Here is a 24,161-nt window from a genome sequence, read left to right as displayed (position 1 = left end):
GAAAAGTGGATACTTATGTTAGGGAACCGACGTACGGGAAGACCCGACCCCAGACAAACTGGGATAAGGGTAGGACAAAAAATAAGAGTAATTCCAATTAGCACCTGAGCGTGGGCTAGTCCAACGCTCAAAAAAACAGTGTAGGTTCGCTCTCCGATAACGCGCCTTTGTTACGCATTTCGGTGACACATTTAGGACTGTTTTTTTAGCGTTCGACTCGCCGGCACTCAGTAACCGTAGAGGGACCACACAAGAAATACCAAATTATTTTTCCAACAAATGGAAAAATAATTTGGTATTTCTTGAATCTTATTGCAATTTCCATAGGAGTTGTAATTCAATAACCGGTTAAAGTGACCGAACCATTTTTATGCAGGTAGTAGCACGTGCACTTTTACTTCACAATAGACAAAGGATAAGCCGTTCAGGGCCAGCTACGAATCGAACGACTATACCTCCCGACATTTAAATAAGTAGTGCATAAGACTGCCTGCCTTAATTTAAAAATTGTGAAATGAGATCACTTTAGTGATAATAACTGCTAATTGGTAGGGCTGTAGTCAATATTTGGCTAGTATTATACTGAATTTGATACGTACATCGTCTATTTATCAGGAAATGTTTTCACACATTGAAGGAGCACAGCTCATTTTAAGAACTAGTCGAAATCCCTTGGGATTCTAAAATCAAGCGTTCAACGCTCAGCGTAAAACCGATATGATGATTATCGGAAACATTTCAAACCTCAATATGGTCGTCAGGGACCAGAGCTTTTTTGAGTTTTTTCGGGTTAAGTATGGCCGGTTTCTGGGTGCGTGTGTGCCATACATATACCTTGGTGCAGTTGTCGGCTAGAGGCTCTAGCTCCTGTTGGGTTACGACGTATTTTAGTATTTCGCTTTCCTGAAATAGAGAAACGTATTGGTTAGTACATATTACTTGTGATTGGAACTGATATGAGAGAATCAAATCGTCAGATTGGCAGGGACATGATTTTGCAGATTTATCACAAAATGTACTAATAAGACGAAGATTAGTGTTAGTTGATCAACCTATAATTACCCCGTTTTTTATAGATTAGAATTTTTTTAACCTCTAAAGTAGTGGTAATTGACTTTTTCTTCCGAAATGCTAGGGTTCCTTTGATATCTAATATTGTAGTACAATAATGTATCATAGTTCAGTGAGTTACTCAGATTTAATTTTGGAGGAAAAACATTACCGCTACTTGTGAGGTAATCAAATTTCTAAATTAAACGGGGTACCTAATAGTGGGTGCAATAAACATTCGCATTTCGGAATTAAATTGATTTGTGTCACATCGTTTACTATAAATTTGATCCCTCCTCATTATTGTAAATGCATGTATGTGTCTATGGTGGTTTAACACATTATCATATAATATCATAGCCGTTAAAATAGTACATTGTCCTTGTAAGTCTATCTAGATTATTCAAGACAGTACAAAACAACAGCAGCCAAAAATTATATAGAATTGGATTTCTGGCTTTCCCTACTTTAGGATTATCGCATCTTATTTTAAATCTTATGCTTTTAATGAAAACAAGCCCCCTTTACGCGCGCAATTCGGACCCATAATCGAGTAGCGATCGAGTTAGATTTGTTCTCTGTTCTCTGAACGAATTCACAAGGGCTACGCTTTACGTATTGTGCTACTGTAATCTGTAAGTTGATGTATTGTACCTATTTTTGTGTCAATTTCCATACTGTCGAATTAGGATTTCCTTTAATTGATGGTTGTGTGTATGTAAATAAATAAATAAAAAAAGACCACTGTTAAATAATTAAGAAAAGTAGTAAGCCACAAGTTATTCCCACCTATCGAAATTTTAAGTGGTAAATCGAGAACCTTTTTAGTGTAAGTCATGTAGGGCACAAATTATGTAGGCAGTCATAGAAACCCTTCTACAACTAATTAGGCAAACTAAAGTATTGATTTAGGCCGTTGAAATTAAATGGTTTCCAAGCGGCAAGGTTAAAGAAGAAGTTTCCAAGCGCCAAGGTTAAAGAAGAATTTTTTATGTATTTAACGGCCTTAAAGGGATAAGGTATGGAATTCGTAAGCTATTCGTAACGCTAGCCACATACACGGAGGTTATTTGATTTTTTTAAACCGATACATTAACCAACCTTCAATAGTAGATTGTACAACAAGGGCACAAAGCGATTCATGATTATACGAGGCAATTTATTGGTCCGAGCGGCAGCGAGGACCAATATAGCCGAGGATAAAAATAGGCGTTTGTGCCTGAGTTATACACACTGCTTTTCACTTCGATTGTGAGTAAAATAAAACAATGGCAAACGAATAAAATACATAATTTTTTTTTATTATTTTTTTTAACACGTCATATTTACCTTAAGCACACTCATGCGCGAATCGCGGCGCAAAGCCGCGAACGCGAGTTTGGTGTCGATTTCGCTGATTAGCGAACTGTCCACGCTCGCGTTCACGGCTTCGCGCCGCAGTTCGTGTGGAGGGTGCTTTAAGTCTTTATTCATACTCCCACATTATAACTACATTTCGTAGTTTATTTCTATAATAACTATGCTGTAATATAAGATTTTTAATGATTTAGTAATATATAAAACACGGATTATTAAAAAAACGGGCCAAATTAAGTGGAATAACATTATTATCCGATTATGTTTTATTGTGTGATTTGATTGTCTTAGTCTTTAAAAAAAATTACTTTGTGCACTAGAGCATAAAAGTAGCATTTTGTGCAGCCTACATCTAGCACAAAGGAGAACTTTACGAGCATGAGAAGTGAAAAAGAGATTTTTCTATGCGATAGTGCTTAGCAGAGTAACAATAATACGTTTGATTTATTTAACTTTTTAACAAATGACTAATACGGAGCAACCATGTATGAGCATGAATATATTATCTAGATAGACCTGGTCCAGAGGATGTGTATCGATATCATTCTAAAAACGCAGCACTGATAACTGAATAGGTATCTCGCCCGTATGCTGTTATCGCTGTCAATATTGTGCTCTGTAAATTATATAATTTACGCCATTTCATTGAAACTATAGTCACTATAGTCGCTTGGCTGGTCTATTTTCCATTGAATGATTAGCTAACATGCGAAATTAAAATGCGACCTACTTTACAGATTAGATTTATCAGTGTAAGTGTATCTAGCTCTAAACGCCCCGAGGCCTATAAAAAGGCCTCCCATTCCATTGTATATTCGCAATTGAATCTTTATTTTGCATTTGTCTTGGCAAGTTTTTATTTATGGCCGGTTAGAGAATTATATCGATGCGGATTAACAACCAAAGCACCAGATATTTTTAGATTTGCTTTCGAGATGTAACGACTGCTTTGAAGATACTATAAACAAAAAAATATTTTTAGATCACGTGTAGTTTTTACCAGATTGTATTGTTAGCCAGGTTGGTCCAGACTCCAGATCCTTAACTGCATGCAACACAGAATCAGATTTTATATTAATATGCAATGTAAATATTTATTTAAGATATTGTGTCACAGTTGTTTCCTGCCTTACGGAGTAGATAACAACTTTCAAACGTTGATTCATTCATTCAGATCACAATATTTAAACAATTTTGCGTTGTTTACTCTAGGTCCATGGGGTCCCAGCGCGCACAAGCTGTTTGCAGAAATCGCGAAGCGTCTGGTTGACGTAACTGGTGACCGAAGAGCTGGCGGCTTCCTCGCACAACGTATCAGTATTGCGATACAGCGAGGAAATGCCGCCAGCATCCTTGGTACAATGCCTCAAGGGCCATTTTAGATTTAAGCTAGTTTTAAATTTCGTTTACGTAGTACCACTGTATATATCTTGTATGTAAATAAAGACTTTCATGGTATTATATAACTATAGATAGGTTATAATCATATATAAGGAGCACAAGAAATATTTGTATATTTATTTCTGTACCTACGAAAAAATCTGTTATTTTTGATGTATTTTCGCATTCCATTCATCTTTGTCATACTCGTTGGTAAACATAAGCTTGTCTCTTTTTCTTTCGGTTAGCACGTGCATATTTTACGCTTACCTAGGCGCGACTAAAGGCAACTTGTACAAGGTAAGAGTTTCAATTTTGGAACGACTATAACGATAACTAACTATTTACTATTACTATTAATTTACTATTAAGTATTTGTTATCACATTATTTACTATTAAGTATTTGTTATCACAGTTAAAGTCCATGCCATATGGCCACTATATGTGGTAGTATGGTTTATACGTTATATTGTTTAATCTTTAATAACGACCTGATGTATGATACCGCAACCGCATTTAACTGCTAATGATTCAAGAAATCAGGCGATTTAACGGTTTTTATGATGTCAAGTTTAACTAGCTACGATTAGCCCCTTATTAATTCACGTAAGGCCCTAAAACAAAGGTACCCCCTATGCTGGTCAGCTGAATTTTCAGCTAACCAATTTTTGCGGATCAGTTAAATTGTAATCGAAAATGAAATAATCTGCTTACCCACTGACTGCTTCGCAAAATTTGAATAATGGTGGATCGCTTACTGCCGATCAAATAATTAATTTGCCAACCAAATCAATTTAGAGCAGCTCATTATGACATTAATTGCAAACTGATTTTGAAATACTTGCTAACCTTAAGTTGCTGATCAAATACACATTTTGGCTGACCAAATATATATTTTTGTTCATCAAAAGGAGTATTTTGCAGATCGATCAAATAACACCCGATCAAAAATAAGCTACCCAAATTACTAAATCCACGCAGACGAAGTCGCGGGCAAAAGCTAGTAAGGGAATAAAAATAGATATATACTAACCTGGAAACCAGACTGCACTTTCCTGGAAAACTTCGCCTCAGGAAAGTCCAGGAAAAGAGTCGCGTTGATGGCAAAACCCGCCATATCGATGGGAAACGGCCGGTACGGCTTCCACACGGCGTTGTAACCGGACACCTTGCCGTGCGTCACCAGTGGCATCTCCACACGCATGCCCCCGACTATGCCCACCGGCCAGACACCTACTTTCTTGATCTTTCGCATCTGAAACGATAATAACTTGATTAAAGTTTAAACTTTTAAATTGTATCTTGATATGGGTGTACGAATGTACTTTTTGCCTGAAATAAAACTTTATTTATTTATTTTATTTTATTTTATTTTAAAGTACAGTACCTTATGCTCTCCATTTACAATGGTGTCATATTATCTCTCTGTTATGAATGCACTTTGAACAACTATCAACTATCACCTCCTGTCTCCATCATCAGATCAGCTTGATGGTATCGTATGGTGGCATTGTCACCCGAATTAGGCGCATGGCACACTGTCGTGCGAGCGGGATGTCGCTATAAAACGCGCATAGCGTTGTCTCGCTCAAACATAGGAGCGACGTGCGAATCGGATGCAGTGTGCCATGCGCCTAACATAATTATGTACAGTAGAATCCGCATATAATGACATCGAAGGGAAGTGACAAACACGTCATACTAAGCGGATGTCATATAAAACATAGTTGATTTACTTCTTATTTTTTTTAATTTTCCAAATTAATCTCAAATTCCTTTGTGAGAGACAAGTTTTATTACCCTGTACAAATTATCACGCATCAAATGTCCTCGGAGGGAAAGACGTGGGGACGGCCACGAAAACCAGCGAATGTGTCAGTGTAAGCGGACATAATTTCATGAAAATAGGATTAGGTAGGTAGGTAAGCGATTTATCACTATAAGCGAAGTCATAATAAACGGATTCCACTTCCACCGGGAAGCGCTTCAGGAACGAATTCAGCGATTACGATAATATTCTTGCATCAAAAAAGAGGACAAATACGCGTATGTAATACCTATTTATTGTATTTTTAATAACAACGTCGAAATTTCATTATTTAGGTACGCTTCCAGTTTCATAACAGTAATAAGAATGTTTGTCACAAATAAATAAACAAACCACTAACACAATGTAATCCCAGAAGAGTAAAGAAAGATTGTGTTACAAAAATTATATTTTTCTTTGATTACACGTAGTATTGAGTTTGGTTAGTACATACTTACGCTTTATTGGGTAAATAATTGTAGATTTATTAGGAATAAGTAGGTACTCATGGTAAAATAATCAGCATCCTAAAGGAGCTCATTTTCACACTAGAATATGCTACAAGTATTCCATTCTCATTTGGGGACGAGGGGTGATGACGAGGGACTCCTGACAATGTCAGACTACATACTGAAAACCAGCTGTTTACTCTCAATGAGTTTATTTATGACACGCTGCGGGATTCGGATGCGCATACATCTGGGTCATACACATTTTATTGTATGCTTAACTTGTTCGCGTCTTTCCAGTACCTACACAGCAAAGTTAAGAGAAACGAAAGCTAATTTTTGGACTGCACCCTTACAGACGCGATACTTTTTAGGGTTCCGTACCCAAAGGGTAAAAACGGGACCCTATTACTAAGACTCCGCTGTCCGTCTATCTGTCTGTCACCAGGCTGTATCTCATAAACCAATACCGAGTACGCCATAGTAAATGTATGGCGAACTTGATCTTAGAAATCGGACAGGCTATACCCTGGTCGTTAACTTTTTATGTGTTGTCCACCAAAGTGACCTTAACATTAAATAATTTTACGGTTTAGACTCACTTGTTTTTAGTCACTCGCGCGACATGTTTCGGAGAGCCTAGGTCTCCTTTCTCAAGCACTGACAGTGCAGTGCAGTAAATTATTTAATGTTACTATGTCTCACAACAGTTTAAATTTGATTCGAAGTTACCTATTTTCTGAAATGTGTTTGAACCAACTGCACGCTCCTAAAATATCGATGCCTAATTCCAAAAATAGCACGGGTTTTTTTATACTTAAGAGACTGCTCCTACATTTAGACATAGGTACTTTCCTAGAATTGTGTGTGCCATTATGGCAATGAACGAAGAAAAGGTGAATTATAATTGGAAGTAAACAATATAAAGAAAATAAATAATACAAATGCCGAATGAGTGTGTTGAGTTTAAAATTAAGGTTAAGTTGAGTCTCTCGTCCGATCAATAGGCATGATTTTAATGATTTTCTGCATTATTGATAAGTTGATAACGACTAAAAGGGTAATTGCCAAGATTTTTATGGTTTCCTTAAATTACCGGAAAGTATTATAAACATAATTTTTTTTTAAATAGTTACTTAGTATTTGATTGTTTTAAGAATGTCTTATCGTAATTTTGAATTGTTTTATTCTGAAAACGGCCTTATCTGACACCACTCTAAACAACATTTAGTAATGATTTCACCTTCTGTGGGTACAGTAGAATTTTGGTTTCGCGCTATACACAACACTAAGCTTTTTACACTTGACATGACCTCACGCATGAGTAGCGCCACGTTAGCAAAAAAACCGGACAAGTGAGAGTCGGACTCGCCCACTGAGGGTTTCGTACTTTTTAGTATTTGTTGTTATAGCGGCAAAAGAAATACATCATCTGTGAAAATTTCAACTGTCTAGCTATCACGGTTCATGAGATACAGCCACCAGGCTGACATACAGACAGACGGACAGAGGAGTCTTAGTAATATGGTGCCGTTTTTACCCTTTGGGTACGGAACCATAAAAAACCGGCCAAGTGCGAGTCGGACTCGCGCACGAAGGGTTCCGTACCATTACGGAAAAAAACAGCAAAAAAATCACGTTTGGGAGCCCCACTTAAATATTTATATTATTCTGTTTTTAGTATTTGTTGTTATAGCGGCAACGGAAATACATCATCTGTGAAAATTTCAACTGTCTAGCTATCACGGTTCATGAGATACAGCCTGGTGACAGACGGACAGCGGAGTCTTAGTAATAGGGTCCCGTTTTTACCCTTTGGGTACGGAACCCTAAAAAACGACAGTCCCTAACATGTCATTCTAATATTATATTGGTGGTAAATGTAGCATGTTTAGGTTTTCTTTAAACTCAGGCTTTCACTGCAGATCTCTTTGAAGAAACCGTGTCGAGCTGCTTGACACATTTTCGTCGAAGCAACAACGTTCGTTTTTCTCTATCTACATACCTAAAACCTCAGTACCCACTTAACCTCTCCTTCGTTTCAATATTACGACGGTCAAATACCTATAATATATTTGCGGAGAATATCAAAACGATTTGTTTTTTTTTATTTATTGAGTAAAAAAATTGCAGCCTGTAACGCAACAACCTGTGCGTCACAATAAACCTATTTTATGTTTTTGTTAAATCAAAATAAAAATAGCGCAAAAATTTGTATTTCATGTGTATTTAGTGTACTTTATTGAGTATTATCATCTCCGCAGTTAAAATTAATGTAGGTACAAAGAAATATGAATATTAGAGAAGTTTTTTTTCTTCTTGAATCCGTTAATCATTGCCAATTTTACAATTAGGTACACTTGATTTGCAGGTCCTTAACTAGTTTCTTGTTTCTATTATGTGTAAGTAATCTATGATACAGTGATTTTTAGGATTTCATACCTACCTTAAAGGGAAAAAACCTAACCCTCATATCATCAGGATCGCTTACTAGTATGTCTTTTAATGTGTAACATAAATAGATGAATAATAAATACATACTTTAGGAGGTCAAATAGATAATTAAAGAAAAAGTTTTAAAAACTATATCGTGTGAAATATGAAATTAAAGAGCTTGTTGTACCTCAATTTTTTGTAATATTTTTTATACCTAGCTTATTTTGAAGATATTTAAGGAAATAGGCGATATTTAAACATTAGCCTTTTTCGTATTTACATACCATATTACTGCCAAGCCAATAAACCTTTTGTATTTGTATTTCGGTCTAAGATTAAAAAAAAATACAGATTCCTAATTGTTACAGGAAAAAAACCAATAAAATTACAGGAAATTTAAGAAAGATCAAGCGTGAGTTTATATAAGAAACGACCGCACCGACCGGTGACCGGGTGACCGGTCTGGGCTAACCTGGCCTAGTGGGTAATGACCCTGCCTGTGAAGCCGATGGTCCTGGGTTCGAATCCCGGTAAGGGCATTTATTTGTGTGATGAACACAGATATTTGTTCCTGAGTCATGGATGTTTTCTATGTATTTAAGTATTTGTATAAGTATTATATATATCGTTGTCTGACTACCCACAACACAAGCCTTCTTGAGCTTACCGTGGGACTTAGCCAATTTGTGTAAAAATGTCCCTATAATATTATTTATTTAAGAAAGAAAAATTAATTTAATTTAGAAAAAAAAACAGTTTCCGACTCGTATTTGTTAACTTTGACTGGACGCAATAAAAAATTGAAATGCTATTAAGAAAACATCGAAATATATGTTGCTAATCAGTAAGTTAATTAAAGCGATGTTGCAGTAATAGGTGATTTAAATAATTAAATGTTCCCGAGTTAGTGCGGCTGCTAGTCCTAACTAATTTTAATAGTATGATCCCATCCGGAAAGTATGTTGCTAGGGCTTAATAGTTTTCAAATTATATACTTAGCCAAGTACACTGCAGTAAGGGTGTGACTTGGGAAAAATCAAATAAGCAAGAATGTACAGTTTACTGTTGGAAAATTGTTTTGCGACATTAATAATTTAATATAACTATTTAAAATTAATTTTTTTTTGATAATTTAGTTTAGTAATTTGTCATTTTTAACTATAAAACTCCCGTGAGACTCCAACATATTAGATTATTTTAAACCGGGTCACTCACGTATTATTAACGACGACGAGCTATTCGACTTAATAATACGTGAGTGACCCGGTTTAAAATAATCTAATAATTTGACATTCACATTGACATTTTTTCAACAGTTTTCAGTACTTCTTATTTAATATTTGTAATTATTTTTGTGATAAATTAGAGATTTTAATAGATTTTAAGTAAGTAAGGCAGTTAGATGGTAACTATAGCCGTTTTGTAAAAAAGAATAAAAAACGAATCTAAGTCAACTAAGAATTAAGGAGTAGTTTCTAATTTAATTTTATATTTATGTAAAGTCAAGATCTAAAATATCTATACGGATGAAGGGTTAAAAATATTTATATGTATATTACCTTAATGTCTCTACAATAAGGTCGTGTGCACATATTTTTCACGCTGTATCTGTATAAATAAATAAGCAACATGCATGCCAATGCTGATAATTAAAAATCATAAACTCGCCAAGAGCTTAATGCATTATAATGAATGAGAGGTAGGTACATGTTCAAGTGGCCATAAAATAATATTGTAGTAAAAGTAATAGTAGCAGTAAAACACTTTACTGTAAATACTGTAATACAAAAATTAAAACATAACAGGAAAAATAACATTCGTCATCATTACATTAGTACAAAGGCGAACTTATCCCTTTAAGGGATCTCTTCCAGTTCCAGTTAACCTAAAAGGTTTTGTTATTATCTGTCGTATTCGAAAACATATACGAAAATAACCAGCGGGCGCAGCATGGTTCCATTTTTATCGCCTGTCACTATGCCCTTCACTTTCGCACTCACATACTTGTTAAAATGTGACAGGTATGGTGACAAGCGATAAAAATGCGACCGTGCTATCGCCGCTGAATGACTAATAAAGATAGTGATATTAGTGATATAATTCTTGACTTATAAAATACATTTGTTTCAAATTTGTTTCAATACAGTATGGAAGTAAGAGGGACTAAGTAGGTATGGAGTGAAGTGTATAATAAAAACTCAACTGAACCGGAATAATGATGTAACAGCATCTCCCGAGGTGAAGTGTACCTAAATAAACTCAAAACCGGCCAAGTGCGAGTCAGACTCGTGCACGAAGGGTTCCTTACCATTATGCAAAAACGGCAAAAAAAGACGTTTGTTGTATGGGAGGCCAATGGGAGACCCACTTAAATATTTATTTTATTCTGTTTGTAGTATTTGTTGTTATAGCGGCAACAGAAATACATCATGTCAAATTCATGTGTGAAAATGTCAACTGTTCTAACTAGCTATCACGGTTCATGAGATACAGCCTGGTGACATGCAGACAGACCGACAGCGGAGTCTTAGTAATAGGGTCCCGTTTTTACCCTTTGAGTATGGAACCCTAAAAAGTTTAGCCAATTATCTCACGATCGATACTCCCTTATCCAGGTATCTGGGGGATACGGTTCATACGGTATATGTGTTGGCATATGTTAAAATTACCTAATCTGAAAGAACGTGATACACTGATTGAACGTGATTAACATTTATTACGTTCTATCACTTGATTTACCACCCACTCATATAAAACACAAAATACCCAATAAAATATCCTGCAATCTTATACAACTATTTCAAAGTTAGTTGGTAAGTACTTGCTGTACTGTACTTGACATAATTATGGTTCTAATGCATTAGATATTCTACCTTAGCACAACGAAACGACACACTGTAAATATTGAGGTCATATTTTTTTAAATGCATTACATTTTCTACCTTAGCACAACGAAACGAATCACTCTGTATAGTATGTCTTCCCGAATGATTTTTACGCCTAAGGCCCTAATCTGTTAAACAAAAGCCATTGTTTCTTTTTTGCGAGCGGTCGACCATTGTGTCTTAGCACGTGGCCATTGTGTCTGAGCGTGTGCCATTATGTCTGCGCTCGTAGCACGTAGAAATCATTTGAGAAGATTCATACTATAAATATTGAGGTCATTATTAAACAAGCTAGGAAATCAAATTTAATGTCTAAAAACTAGCTCAAGCAGTCGAGCACAAACTGAAGATACTAGAGATGCAACGGATAGTTGTTTGATCGGATACCGGATGTTCGGCCTGACCATTGGCCGAATATTCGGTATCAGGCCGCCGAATATTAGGCCGGCGGAACTATACCTACCTACATTTCGGTTTTTCAGTGCGCATTGTGGAGGTTTTGACCTGTTTCGTAGTGAACGTTCGCGCAGACTCATTTCTAGGTTCGAAATTAGTGAGCATGCACAAGTGAGTGGAATGTTTAAATTGTTTTAATATTATAAACGAGTACGATTAAGCGCTGGTGGCCTAGCGGTAAGAGCGTGCGACTTTCAATCCGGAGGTCGCAGGTTCAAACCCCGGCTCGTACCAATGAGTTTTTCGAAACTTATGTACGAAATATCATTTGATATTTATACCAGTGGCTTTTCGGTGAAGGAAAACATCGTGAGGAAACCGGACTGATCCTAACACGGCCTAGTTCCCCCTCTGGGTTGGAAAGTCAGATGGCAGTCGCTTTCGTAAAAACTAGTGCCTACGTCAATTCTTAGGATTAGTTGTCAAGCGGACCCCAGGCTCCTAGGAGCCGTGGCAAAATGCCGGGATAACGCGAGGAAGAAAGAAAGAGTACGATTATGACCGTGACCGTTTCACAAATCCAATTTGTTTACTACGAAATTTAGCAGTTACTATCCGTTATCCGGCCGGATAATAGGTCACTATCCGGTATCCGGTCGCATGATCAAATAAGGTCCGGATAGGAAGGATACCGGATAGTAACCAAATATCCAGTGCATCTCTAAAATATATCATTGTATTAAGTAACGGTCTCGTACCTCATCGAAGACCTTCAGAGAGTATGTGTTGTCGTCATCCATGAAGAATACGACCCCCGAGGTACCATCTGGAGACCTCAGGTGCGCTCGCAGCCAATCCAAGGCCTTATTACGCTGCTCCACGCCACTTGCCTGCAAAACAACACGTGATAATACAACACAGACATACAACCGATGATTATCATGAAAAAGGGTTCATCCACATATTACGTCACAGTAACAGAGAGGGGGAAGGATGTCATGCCAAGTGTGTCGGTACGTATTAAAGACCTATCTTGTGACAAGGGGGTGGGAACGGGGGTCTAAAAATCGAAATTTTGGGTGATGTAATTAATGGACGACCCCAAAGTAGTCAGCACGATAACTACTGGAGGACACTTCTTATCTTGATACGACCTTGGCCGTCAGCACCAATCAGCGTAAAGGGGCTTACTGACTATCAGTCCGCCGGACGATATCGGCCTGTCAGTTAGAACAAAAATTTGACAGTTCCGAACAATTGACAGTCCGATATCGTCCGGCGGACTGATAGAGCATAGTCAGTGGGCCCCTTTAGAGTCCGTTTAATAAGCTAACTTTTCACCAACTAGAACAAAGCAAAGTCAGGGAGTGTTACGAGTATTATAAACCAATAAAATGACATTGTCACACTGTCATTGCAAATGCCACGCAGAGTTAGCTTGGTTCGACTCGTTCACGCTGATAAGTGCAGAAGAAATGCAATCAGGGGGCCTAACCAAAGATGACATTCGTACATCGACAAACGCCAAACGAATAGACAAACTGGACAAGCGTGAGTCCCACTCGCCCACCGAAGGTTCCGTACTTAGTATTTGTTGTTATAGCGGCAACAGAAATATATCATCTGTGAAAATTTCAACTGTCACGGTTCATGATATACAGCCTGGTGACAGACAGACAGCAGACGGACAGAGGAGTCTTACCTAATAGTAATAGGGTCCCGTTTTTACCCTTTGGGTACGGAACCCTAAAAATGTATCGGGATGACAGATGCTACGAAGTCACGTGACTTTTTCCATACATTATTTAAGTTCCGATTGGCGTTTTCTATCAACGGTTGTCATCTTGGCTAGCGCGCGACGTTCGACGTGTTGCCTCCCTGTCACACTTACGTAAAAATTCACAAGTGCGACAGAGAGGCAACACGTCGAACGTGGTTCGCGGTAGGCCCTCTGATAACACGATTTGAGGTTGTATCAAAATGAGATGAAAAGTGTATCAAATTGTGAAAACAGAATTAGCCTGATGGCCTGATTTCAATTTCAACTTTAATACTTTATTGATAAAATTAAATTTTTCACGTCATGTTAGATACAGCTTAATGCTAAAGCTTATAATAATATTAATATTAGATTTATATAATTGTAACGACAGGGCTGAGCCAGCGAACCAGTCAGCGATTAAAAACATTATATTACCATCTTAGTACTGACAAATTGTTAGCCCAATAAAAATCTTCAAACGTTATATGGTTAAATTAAAGAAAGTTTCATATAAGTACCCGTACCATGAGTCACTGATGGTGTCAAAACTGACATACGCTACGCTGTCTACCTAATTTACTTTCTATACATCTCGCTCGCACTAATGGGCGAGTACGAGCGAGATGCATAGAATGTTAGTTACGTTCTTGATAGCGTTTATCTCAGTGCCAAACTGGTGGTAGCTACAAAGGATTATGCACAGTCGCAAAAAGAGGAAGAAAAATAATGATCAAATATACAATGTTTTTTAACAAATTATGATGGTTGCACTTTTGCGTCAAACATCACTCGCACATACATACTTGTTAGAAAGTGATGCCCTCGATGGTACTATAAAAGTGCGACCATCTTAGTCCCACACAAAACACAATAATACAAACCCTCTAATTTGGTACTGGTGTCGTTCACTACAAAAAGTTGAATTTTATTAAGTTTATTACATTGCTACAAAAAGTTTTCTTTTCAGCCGGTAAAAGTGATAGTTTTTTCGCTTTCAGTGCCAATCGGCCAATTTCCAATACAAAATGAGCCCACCTAGCCGGGTTCTTGGCAGTGAATGTGTTAATGCATGGGGGGTTAAATGTCCAGAAACTTTTGATGAACCCACAAATTGTACCCTTGAGATGTTTCAAGTTCAAAACCTACACGCTCATACTTACGTAAGCGGGTAAATTTATTTCCGCTATCTCAACGACGCATACTTATCATTATCATTAACCTACGTTTGTATATTAATTCTTAGTTAAGAGTCCCCGGCAAGCTCGGCCGAATTGCACCTTCCCATGCAAACGTAGTTCCGCTCTCATTTTAAAACTACGTGTTGGATTGTAATGGAACTGTGCACATACAATGACATGAGGTATATCTAAGTCTGAAATTAGTTTATATAGCTCCAGTTTATAAAACAAACGAAATAGAGCAATAACAAGTTTTGTATGAAAAACTTAAATTCGCTGTATTTTTTTAACTATGGTATCTAAAGCTACATAAACTAATTACAGACATAAATATACCTTATCCTATTGTAAGTACAAAGTTTCAGAGCAATCTAGCTAGTCGTTTTAAAATGAGAGCGGAACTACGTTTGCATGGAGAACCGAGCTTGCCGGAGGCTCTTAAGGGACCCGCCGGACGATTAGAACAAAAACTCGACAGTTCTGAAAGCTGACAGGCCAATATCGGCCGGCAGACTGGTAATCAGTGGGCCCCATTACACACAAATTGACACCCATTTATTTTAGATAAGAGTTAGACAATTCTCGCTAGCAAATATGACAGTTATGAAACTGCAGATACAAGAAATGTATACCTGAAGCTGAAAGTAACACGTAACACACACACACGGACACTTTCTGCCATCTTACTGCTGAGACAGACAGGGATAGAACATCTCTCTGTCTCTCTCAGCAGAATGTGTCCTTTGAAAAGGTAGATGGAATAAGCCCTTAAGTACTTCTTAAAACTAATAGGACTGTTCAAGGCTACTTAGTTAGAGCTTTAACTTGAGTATAAAGGTTGCTGCATACATAACGCGAATCCGACCCTAATACATTTTTGGTCTCGGGCCAAGATGGTACAAATGGTGACAAGGTTATGTATGTAGCAACCTCAACTTCTCATGTCAAATCTTATTTTAACCTTTTCGACGCCAAAGACGGATTAATCCGTCACAGACCAAAGAGCAACATAGACCTACCCGCATATGAATAAAGTTCAATTTCAGTTTTGACACTTTGGTGACGTGGCGTCTGAGTGACAGCTTTTGTGTTTGACACGGCGTCGAAAAGGTTAATGGTCAGAGCACACCTTTTGTTACCAAAACTGAAAGAAGTGCAACACAAAGAAACCAAACTAAATTTTTTAAACGCCTACGTACGCATAACGAACTTGCGTTGAGCCTTCTATTCTTCAGTAAACAAATATTTACATTTATAACCTGAAAATATAATCTTATTTTAATATGCCGCATAAATATAGTTCACATACCAGTTTATTCAAAACAAAACTTATAATATAAGTAGGTTCCTTTAATAAGCAATGAATTGCTTGCCTTGTTTACCGTTCGTGAAATGGGCCCCAGTTCGTGGACTAATAATATTTTCAACACACTTGCTCAAAACGACGTCTTTATTTCACCGATTTTTGGCTCATAATCCTAGATATTAAACACGCGTGCTCTTTCAGTGTATTATTCCACTCGTGCTTTTTCATTATATTATCCGACTGAGTTAAGAAGGTAACTGATTGCTAATAATATGCATGGAAAGGGAGCCTTCTTTAATTGGTCAGACTGGCGGGCACCGGCGCGCCCGACCGCCTGCGCGGTGCGCGGCCCGGCCGGCACGCCCGCCGCGCCGCCCGCGGCCGGGGCGAGGGGCGGCCGGCAGTATGACAAATGCAACACACAATACTAACTGTTTTAACTATTAAAATTTGATTAATATGAGCTTCTTTTTTTTTCTCGCAAGTGTTGAAAAACGTCGTATGAAACGCGTGTGCATTGGTCATTACACACATCGGCTTTCTTATTGCGCGCTCGCTTACAGCTCGCGCGCACAATATCGCCTCGTGTGTAATGACCAACTTAGCACACTTGTATCATAATGTACTATTGTCTAATACCGTTCGAGAAATGGGCCCCTGATAGACGGTCTAGCCTTCGCTTGCGCTTCGTCACATTGACATTTTTTTTTAATACGAGAGGGCTTTATTTTATACTTTGCCTAATTTCCAATTGGTAATTCTACACAACAACCAGGCATTCCTTAGCCTCTTAAGGCCTGATTTACACTTTGAGTAGTGTGAATCACTCAGCACTAATTAATCTGTAAATCGGGCCTCAGTCCCGGCGTTCTTGTACACTCTTGTACGAGTCTAAATTAAATTCGAGTTTTCAATTCAATTCAGTTATTTATTTCGCATCATTTTGATCCATATAATAGTTTTGAACGCTTATAGAAATAAAAGAGTTTCAAATTCGATAGCGCAAAAACTGGCCTGGGTCTTGGATTAGTTGTAAGAGTTAATTATGATGATCAACAATAGATTAAGTGCTTTTACACATTGCCTATTGCCAATATGCACGCTGCTATGGCGTGTAAGCGAGACAGCGCTATGCACGTAACTATATAGCGATGTCCTGGTCCTGGTCGCACATTGGATACTAGGAATTCTATACAATGACTGCGATATGCACTTACCGTACTGTGGTTACCATGGTTCTAAAATACAAAAGGGGAATATATTCATTACGATTTTTTTGTTTACCTACTTATTTGATGGGTGTTACTACCCGTTCGTTTCAAGTTGGCCGTTACCTCCCGGCCCGCTTCCCCGCCCTACCCCCTCTGATGCCTTATTCACTCGGCTACCAGAGCTTTAAAACTACTTTTATGACAACAATTTATACAATCACAAAAATTATTAAATAAAGTACGAAATTATTTTTTGTTGACAGTAGGCTAGTAATTGTACCTGTGACGATATCATGTAACGGTCGCCGACGGCCAACTTGAAGCGAACGGGTAGTAGGTCTGATCATTATTATGATAGTTTTATCATCTCTTTATCTATACCAACATTGAATAACCCATCACCTATAACATCATGAAAAAATAATAATCAATGGTTGTTGTCACAGTTCATGGGTCAAGTACGGGTTTTCCGTAAAATATGTATAACTAGTGCTTTTATTTTGCGAGATAAATGGACTCGTGTATTTGCAGAAAAAGTAATTGTGACGAACTGACAAATCGTCAGGTGACAACCAAAACTCACTAATTACCAGTTCATGGCCACATAGTGAAATGTATTAGTACTAAAATAAGGTTGATTTTTGTTTAATTATTTTTTAGTAATTAGTGAGTTTTGATTGTCACATACATAACTGGACCAATGAGGGCTACCGCGTTTAATTTCGCCGCTAGGGAGTAGGGACGCTAGTGTAGGTGGAGGTCTTTGTGTGTCAAATCAAATGCATAGAAGTTTTGGGGGTTTCAAGCTTTTTTATCGGGAATTTTCACTCCTTATTCAGATTTTAGGTAAATCTTTGTCCATCTTTGATTAATCATGGTAAACAATAGATATAGCTCAAAAAATGTTAGTGGGTTTAAAAAAAGTGCTAACAAAAATATATGCAAAATTAAACAGGTCGAAAAAATGGCACATTTAGACGTTAATGTATATTAGAACGTATTGATTTTATAAAAATAAGCATAGAAGAATTTTGAGATCTGTTTTCTCGACCTACATCTACAGTGGCGCCAGCTGGTGAGCACAAAAACGGTAGTCCTCATTTGAGTATGATTTTCTTTAATACTTTTTTATTTATACTTTCTACTTACCGAAGATCCTTTAGGTTTTTCAGTCTTTGCATTGAGATGTGTATATTTTAAGTTTGATTCCTTGAGCAGGGTTTCCACTAGCTTAGTCTTTATATCAGAGTCCTCTATGACGATCCAATGAAAATTCTTCACTAGCATCAGAGTTTGAGATAACCTGTTAAAAAAAGAAAATACAAATCTTTAGAAGGTACTTTAGCCAATCTTTTACTAACCTAAATTGTATATTGGGTAATATTCAAAGGTGCATGCAGGTTATATTTATACATAGATAAGGATAATTACTTTCAGTGATATATGAAAGTTAAGTGGCAGTCAAAAAACCGGCCAAGTGCGAGTCGGACTCGCGCACGAAGCTTTCCGTACCATTACGCAAAAAACGGCAAAAAAATCACGCTTGTTGTATGGGAGCCCTCTTAAATATTTATTTTATTCTGTTTTTAGTATTTGTTGTTATAGCAGCAACAGAAATACATCTGTGAAAATTTCAACAACAACAACAGGGTTCCATACCCAAAAGGGTAAAAACGGGACCCTATTACTAAGACTCCGCTGTCCGTCTGTCACTAGGCTGTATCTCATGAACCGTGATAGCTAGACAATTGAAATTTTCACAGATGATGTATTTCTGTTGCCGCTATAACAACAAATACTAAAAACAATAATATAAATATTTAAATGGGGCTCCCATACAACAAACGTGATTTTTTTGCTGTTTTTTTCCGTAATGGACCCTTCGTGCGCGAGTCCGACTCGCACTTGGCTGGTTTTTATTATATTTTATCTTCAATTCTTAGCATGAGCTAAGAATTGAAGATAAAATAAAAAAAAAAGTAAAATTACAATACAGTTTAAAATACATCAATAAGGTAAATAATAAATAATCAATAACTGGCCACCAACTCCATAATTTAACGCTGCATTAGAAATGCTATGGGCCATTAGTTGCCGGATAATAAGACATAAAATTTTACAGCCATTTCCATGCACCATTATTGCGTACGTTAAGGCATTATATTTATGCGAATTATAGCTGAACTTTAATTGATAATCTCTCTAGAAATTGCTTTTGCAATTGAATTAACTATGGTGCACCAAAATTGTTTCCTAATTGGGATGATGACATATGTGTGATTTATAACAAATTCTAGTTAAATAGATATCATGATTCATAAAATGGCTCAATAAATACGCACCAAAACACACAAATAAGCCAATACAACCATACAAAATAGTTTACTAAAATCATATATATCCCTTTTAAAATAACCAAAAACTGTTCAGTGCCATATGCTTACTTTGTCTATGATAAACATGGCTTGAAAAATAGTGATTCTAACAACGTTATTCTAGTGAATTCTGGCATAGTAAATGAGCAATTGTCAGACTTGTAGATTCTATTTTTTGTATTGCCTTAATGCAATGGGTCCCACTTAGACATTTGATCCTCAAAACAAAGTAAACCGGATCAGAAAGGTCTATTTAACTTACTTTGCATTTGGGCAATGCCGTTATGAATGAAATGCTTTGACTGTGTTTTCTTGAAACACCTAGCCTAGACAATGTAGATTCTCTATTTAGTCTGAATAGCCTAGAGATGAAATTTTAAAAGCTATAATTGAACATTTGAGGAGGTGCACCTATCACTTACCATAAAGTTTTTGCAACTTTATTAATTTAACCAATCACTTGAACTTATTTGCATAAGGTTGAAACAATTGATAGAATGGTTGTGATCATGCTTTAATTTTGAGTTATAAGAATTTCATATGAATTTTAAGATACAATCATTAAATTTTAACATAACTACACATTGTACTTGTCCAATTGAATTATTACAATTGGCCAAATTTGACAGTAAGTTTGAAAAAGTTCCCTAATTAACCAACCCACAAAAACTTAAAATATATGGAAAAAGTGAAAACATAATACTTTTGTAGCAATTACTAAATATTTACACATATTTTAGGAATTTTTGGGTATCAGAAATATTTGTTACCTAAATGTTTACATTTGGTTTTATTGAATAAACAATAAACTTTGGTCATAAAAGGGTACCTAACTACCTAACCATCTACATTAAGGAAGTAGAAAATTTCTAAAGCTGATGACAGTACAAAGCCAATTAATTTAATTTATAAATAGTGAGCCTCATCGCCAAACGCGTTAGGCAAATAAACGCGGTAGGCAACGGTAATCAAGGGCAAATACAACACGCAAGATGAACTTTAAAGATGACCACATACCTTGTCAAGTCAGCCTTCTGCGCCAGTCTTGCGTACGTTGGCGTAATCCCGTAAATTGTCGGCAAGTAGGCCGCTGTTTCCGGGGTTAACTGACACTGGAACGCGGGTTTAGAATTAAACAAAAATAATACTACGAAAATCAACATCCCGAGCGCTAAGTATTGCTTCTTGATAATCTTGAGATTGAACAAATGCATTTTACTGTCACGAAATGCGTGTGATCTGCTGCCACGTTCGGTAGCTCGTTGTCCAAAGCGGATTATGCGATATTATTGTTATAAATTCCGCATATTAAACATAAACGTAGCCGATGAGCAAATCGACTCAACTGCAGACGCGCCGCGGTACAAAATAGTTTACAGAGTTTACTGTCAAAATCGGAACGTCATTAACGTCACCTCAGTCATTATTCTGAGAACGTCACAGCATCACGTCAACACTGAATGACAGATAATGTTTTGCCATATTAAAAAAATACAATTTCCCAGAAAATTTCGTAAAAAATCTAGTAAAAAATCCTAGACCGGCCCCAATTTTGGCAAAATGTATGCCTGTAGCAATTTGGCCGGTGACGGATATTTATAGTCACACCTTTTGATCACCAAGGTCGCGGACCTGGGTGTGGTCAAAATATCTCTTTTTCGCTCTCACTTCTAACTGCGTCCTTAACGGACGTACGGCGGATTTGCTTACACACGATCGAACGTGCACTGGACCGCACTAAAGCCGCGATCCGGTGCGGCCGTCTGTAAGTTTCACAGTGCGTTCCTTTTTAGCATGAAATCACCATGAAATAAGGTTAACCTGAATGATGTATAAAGGCCTGTCCAGACGAGGACCATTTATAGCCAATCTGATTAAATTGTCCGATCAAATCAGGCCATGCGGACTCAAATGCCAATTTGGGCGCTCACTAATATTAAATTTATGGTGATATCTAAGCGCTCTAAATTAAAAAAATGCCCCCAAACGCGAATACTAGCGTCACAAATTGGTATTATTGCGTCCGCACCCCATTTTATCGAGCCAAATCGTTGTTTGAGTCCGCACGGCCTGATTTGATCAAACAATTTAATCAGATTGGTGAAAAATTGTCCTTGTCAGGATAGGCCTTAATTTTTTTGAATTTAGATCCACACGGTCCCCGGGTACTTGTAAACGGGAGCCGGCGATGGGCCGGGGGGCGATTTGAGTCCGACGTCAGTGTTGCCACAGAATTACATTCTTTCAATTTTCAACCCTTTCAATATGGATAAATTTACGGTAAACGACGTTACATTCAGAGTGGCAACTTGGCAAGATATCATGAAATAGTAGATTGTGTTACAAGGGAGCAAAATGACATATTTACGGCGAGGGCGTACATTGAATCCTAAACGAAGCGAAGGATTCTATAATAGAATCCCGAGAGTAACGAGGAATTTTAAAGTAGAATCCTGAGCGTAGTGAGGGATTCAAGTGTGTTACGCCCAAGATGGAAATAATTTTGCTACCATGTGACACATACTGCTTTTCACATCACCTATGAGGTAATTATGATGTTTAAAATATTATTTAAGCTAAAAAATAATGTGCAATTTTTTTTTATAGTGTCCTAGAACAGAAAAGTGTTACTTTGATCCCTCCTAGCAGGGAAGAAAAGTGCCACTTTGATCCCTCCTAGCAGGGAAGAAAAACCCCTTTTTCGAATTGGTGATGTGAAAAATCTATTTATGGTGAATTTATTAATTCATTATAAATAACTAAATGTATTAATTAAATTAAATTGGAAAGAACTGTCCCTAGAAAGAAAAAATTAACATGTCAAAATATTTTGAAATATGTCTCACGATAGTGTCGATAGTTTAATTTCGATAAAGAAATATTGGCCGGACCAAGGTCGTCGTCCAGAACGAACGTCAGTTAGTGCTATAATATTACTCCATTAAAAAAAAAACGTAGAAAACATTGGTTACTTACTTTACCAAGGGCCTGACACTCTTTGATAGAGAAAGATAGTCTTATTGCGATTCCTATAAGGGGAAAGAGAAAATAGTGTCATGCTTTGTCGTTATCACCGACCGGGTTTTTTTTATGGTCGGGTTATGGCAGCATAGGTAGGAGGCGATGGTGAAATAACGAAATTTATAAGAGTGAAAGAGAAAAAGGATTATGCTGCCATACATTAACCTGTCAATACATGAATATGTCTTTCTCTTACCCCTGGTCGCTCGGTTTCATGTCTATAGCTATAATACTATGTCTATGTACTTTACGCAATAATAGTAAAACAAAACAAAAAAAAAAATATTACATCTGCATGAGATGTAATATTTTCATAATAAATAAATACTTACATGAAGAATAAATCACGAAATCAGAAAATGAATAGGTTTCGTTCCTATTTAATAAAACAAGGGAGGGTTTTACGCCAAACGTCCATATCAAGTCGGCCACGGTAGATCACGATTTTGCATCGATTTATCAACGGCAACTCGTTTGACAACTTTTGTCTCATTCTAACTAACCATCCATCTCATTCTATTGGGTTGATAAATTGCAGTAGTCTAGGCAAAGGCAAACGGGGTTGTATTTTCCCCGAAAACTGTAGATGTTTCACTGGCAACATTGAATATAATGGCGATGGCGTTTTTTTTTAAATTCGATGTCCCGTCACCGTCAGTCGTGGTAAATTTTTACAATATTATTATATTTAAACTTTTTAATTTATATAACTGCCTTTCCGATAAAATAAATTTCTAAAAAGTCGAACCTTACTTATGTGAGACGATGTTATTGTAAATATATAGAAAGGAACGAACTTTGGTAAAAACACAAGTTGCTTATTACGGTTCCGTACCCAAAGGGTAAAAACGGGACCCTATTACTAAGACTCCGCTGTCCGTCTGTCCGTCTGTCACCAGGCTGTATCTCATGAACCGTGATAGCTAGACAGTTGAAATTTTCACAGATGGTGTATTTCTGTTGCCGCTATAACAACAAATACTAAAAACAGAATAACGACTCGCACTTGGCCGGTTTTTGCCTTATTGCTGTCACGCTCGTGAAAATGGTGTGGAAAACAAAAATATATAGAGGGAATAACATAATATTATTGCATGATTGCCAGTCAGCGATAGCAAGTCGAAGCAGGAATCAGCCCAAAATGAGGCTAACGGCACGGCACACGGTAAGTTTTTGTTTTATCAACTTTTACTTCTATAGTTCGTTTTTAGGGTTCCGTACCCAAAGGGTAAAAACGGGACCCTATTACTAAGACTCCACTGTCCGTCTGTCTGTCTGTCACCAGGCTGTATTTCATGAACCATGATATCTAGACAGTTGAAATTTTCCCAGATTATGTATTTCTGTTGCTGCTATAACAACAAATACTAAAAAGTACAGAACCCTCGATGGGCGATTCCGACTCGCATTTGTCCGGTTTTTAGCATTCCGTACCCGAAGGGTGACGGTTGGTCTTGTCTGTCTATATATCAGCGGGCTTTATCTTAAGAACAGTTGCAGGTAGATAGGTAGTTGAAATTTACGTTAAGTGTGTGTTTCTATGGTGTA

General features: G+C 37.2%; 1 protein-coding gene across 1 annotated transcript; it reads right to left on the bottom strand.

Annotated features, from left to right (window-relative positions):
* Nucleotides 1–461: 461 nt before the first annotated feature.
* On the bottom strand, nt 462–20,963 carry LOC134747996 (galactosylgalactosylxylosylprotein 3-beta-glucuronosyltransferase I-like). Its single transcript, XM_063682693.1, has 5 exons — nt 20,610–20,963; nt 18,367–18,520; nt 12,519–12,650; nt 4,821–5,042; nt 462–903 (listed from the first exon to the last, which is right to left on the bottom strand). The coding sequence occupies exons 1-5, from the start codon at nt 20,804–20,806 to the stop codon at nt 739–741; spliced, it is 870 nt and encodes a 289-aa protein (XP_063538763.1). The 5' UTR covers nt 20,807–20,963; the 3' UTR covers nt 462–738.
* Between the last annotated feature and the right edge of the window lie 3,198 nt (nt 20,964–24,161).

Source organism: Cydia strobilella, chromosome 15 (assembly GCF_947568885.1).
Source record: "Cydia strobilella chromosome 15, ilCydStro3.1, whole genome shotgun sequence".
NCBI classification, from domain to species: Eukaryota; Metazoa; Arthropoda; class Insecta; order Lepidoptera; family Tortricidae; genus Cydia; species Cydia strobilella.
This window is presented reverse-complemented; position numbering and strand designations above follow the sequence as displayed.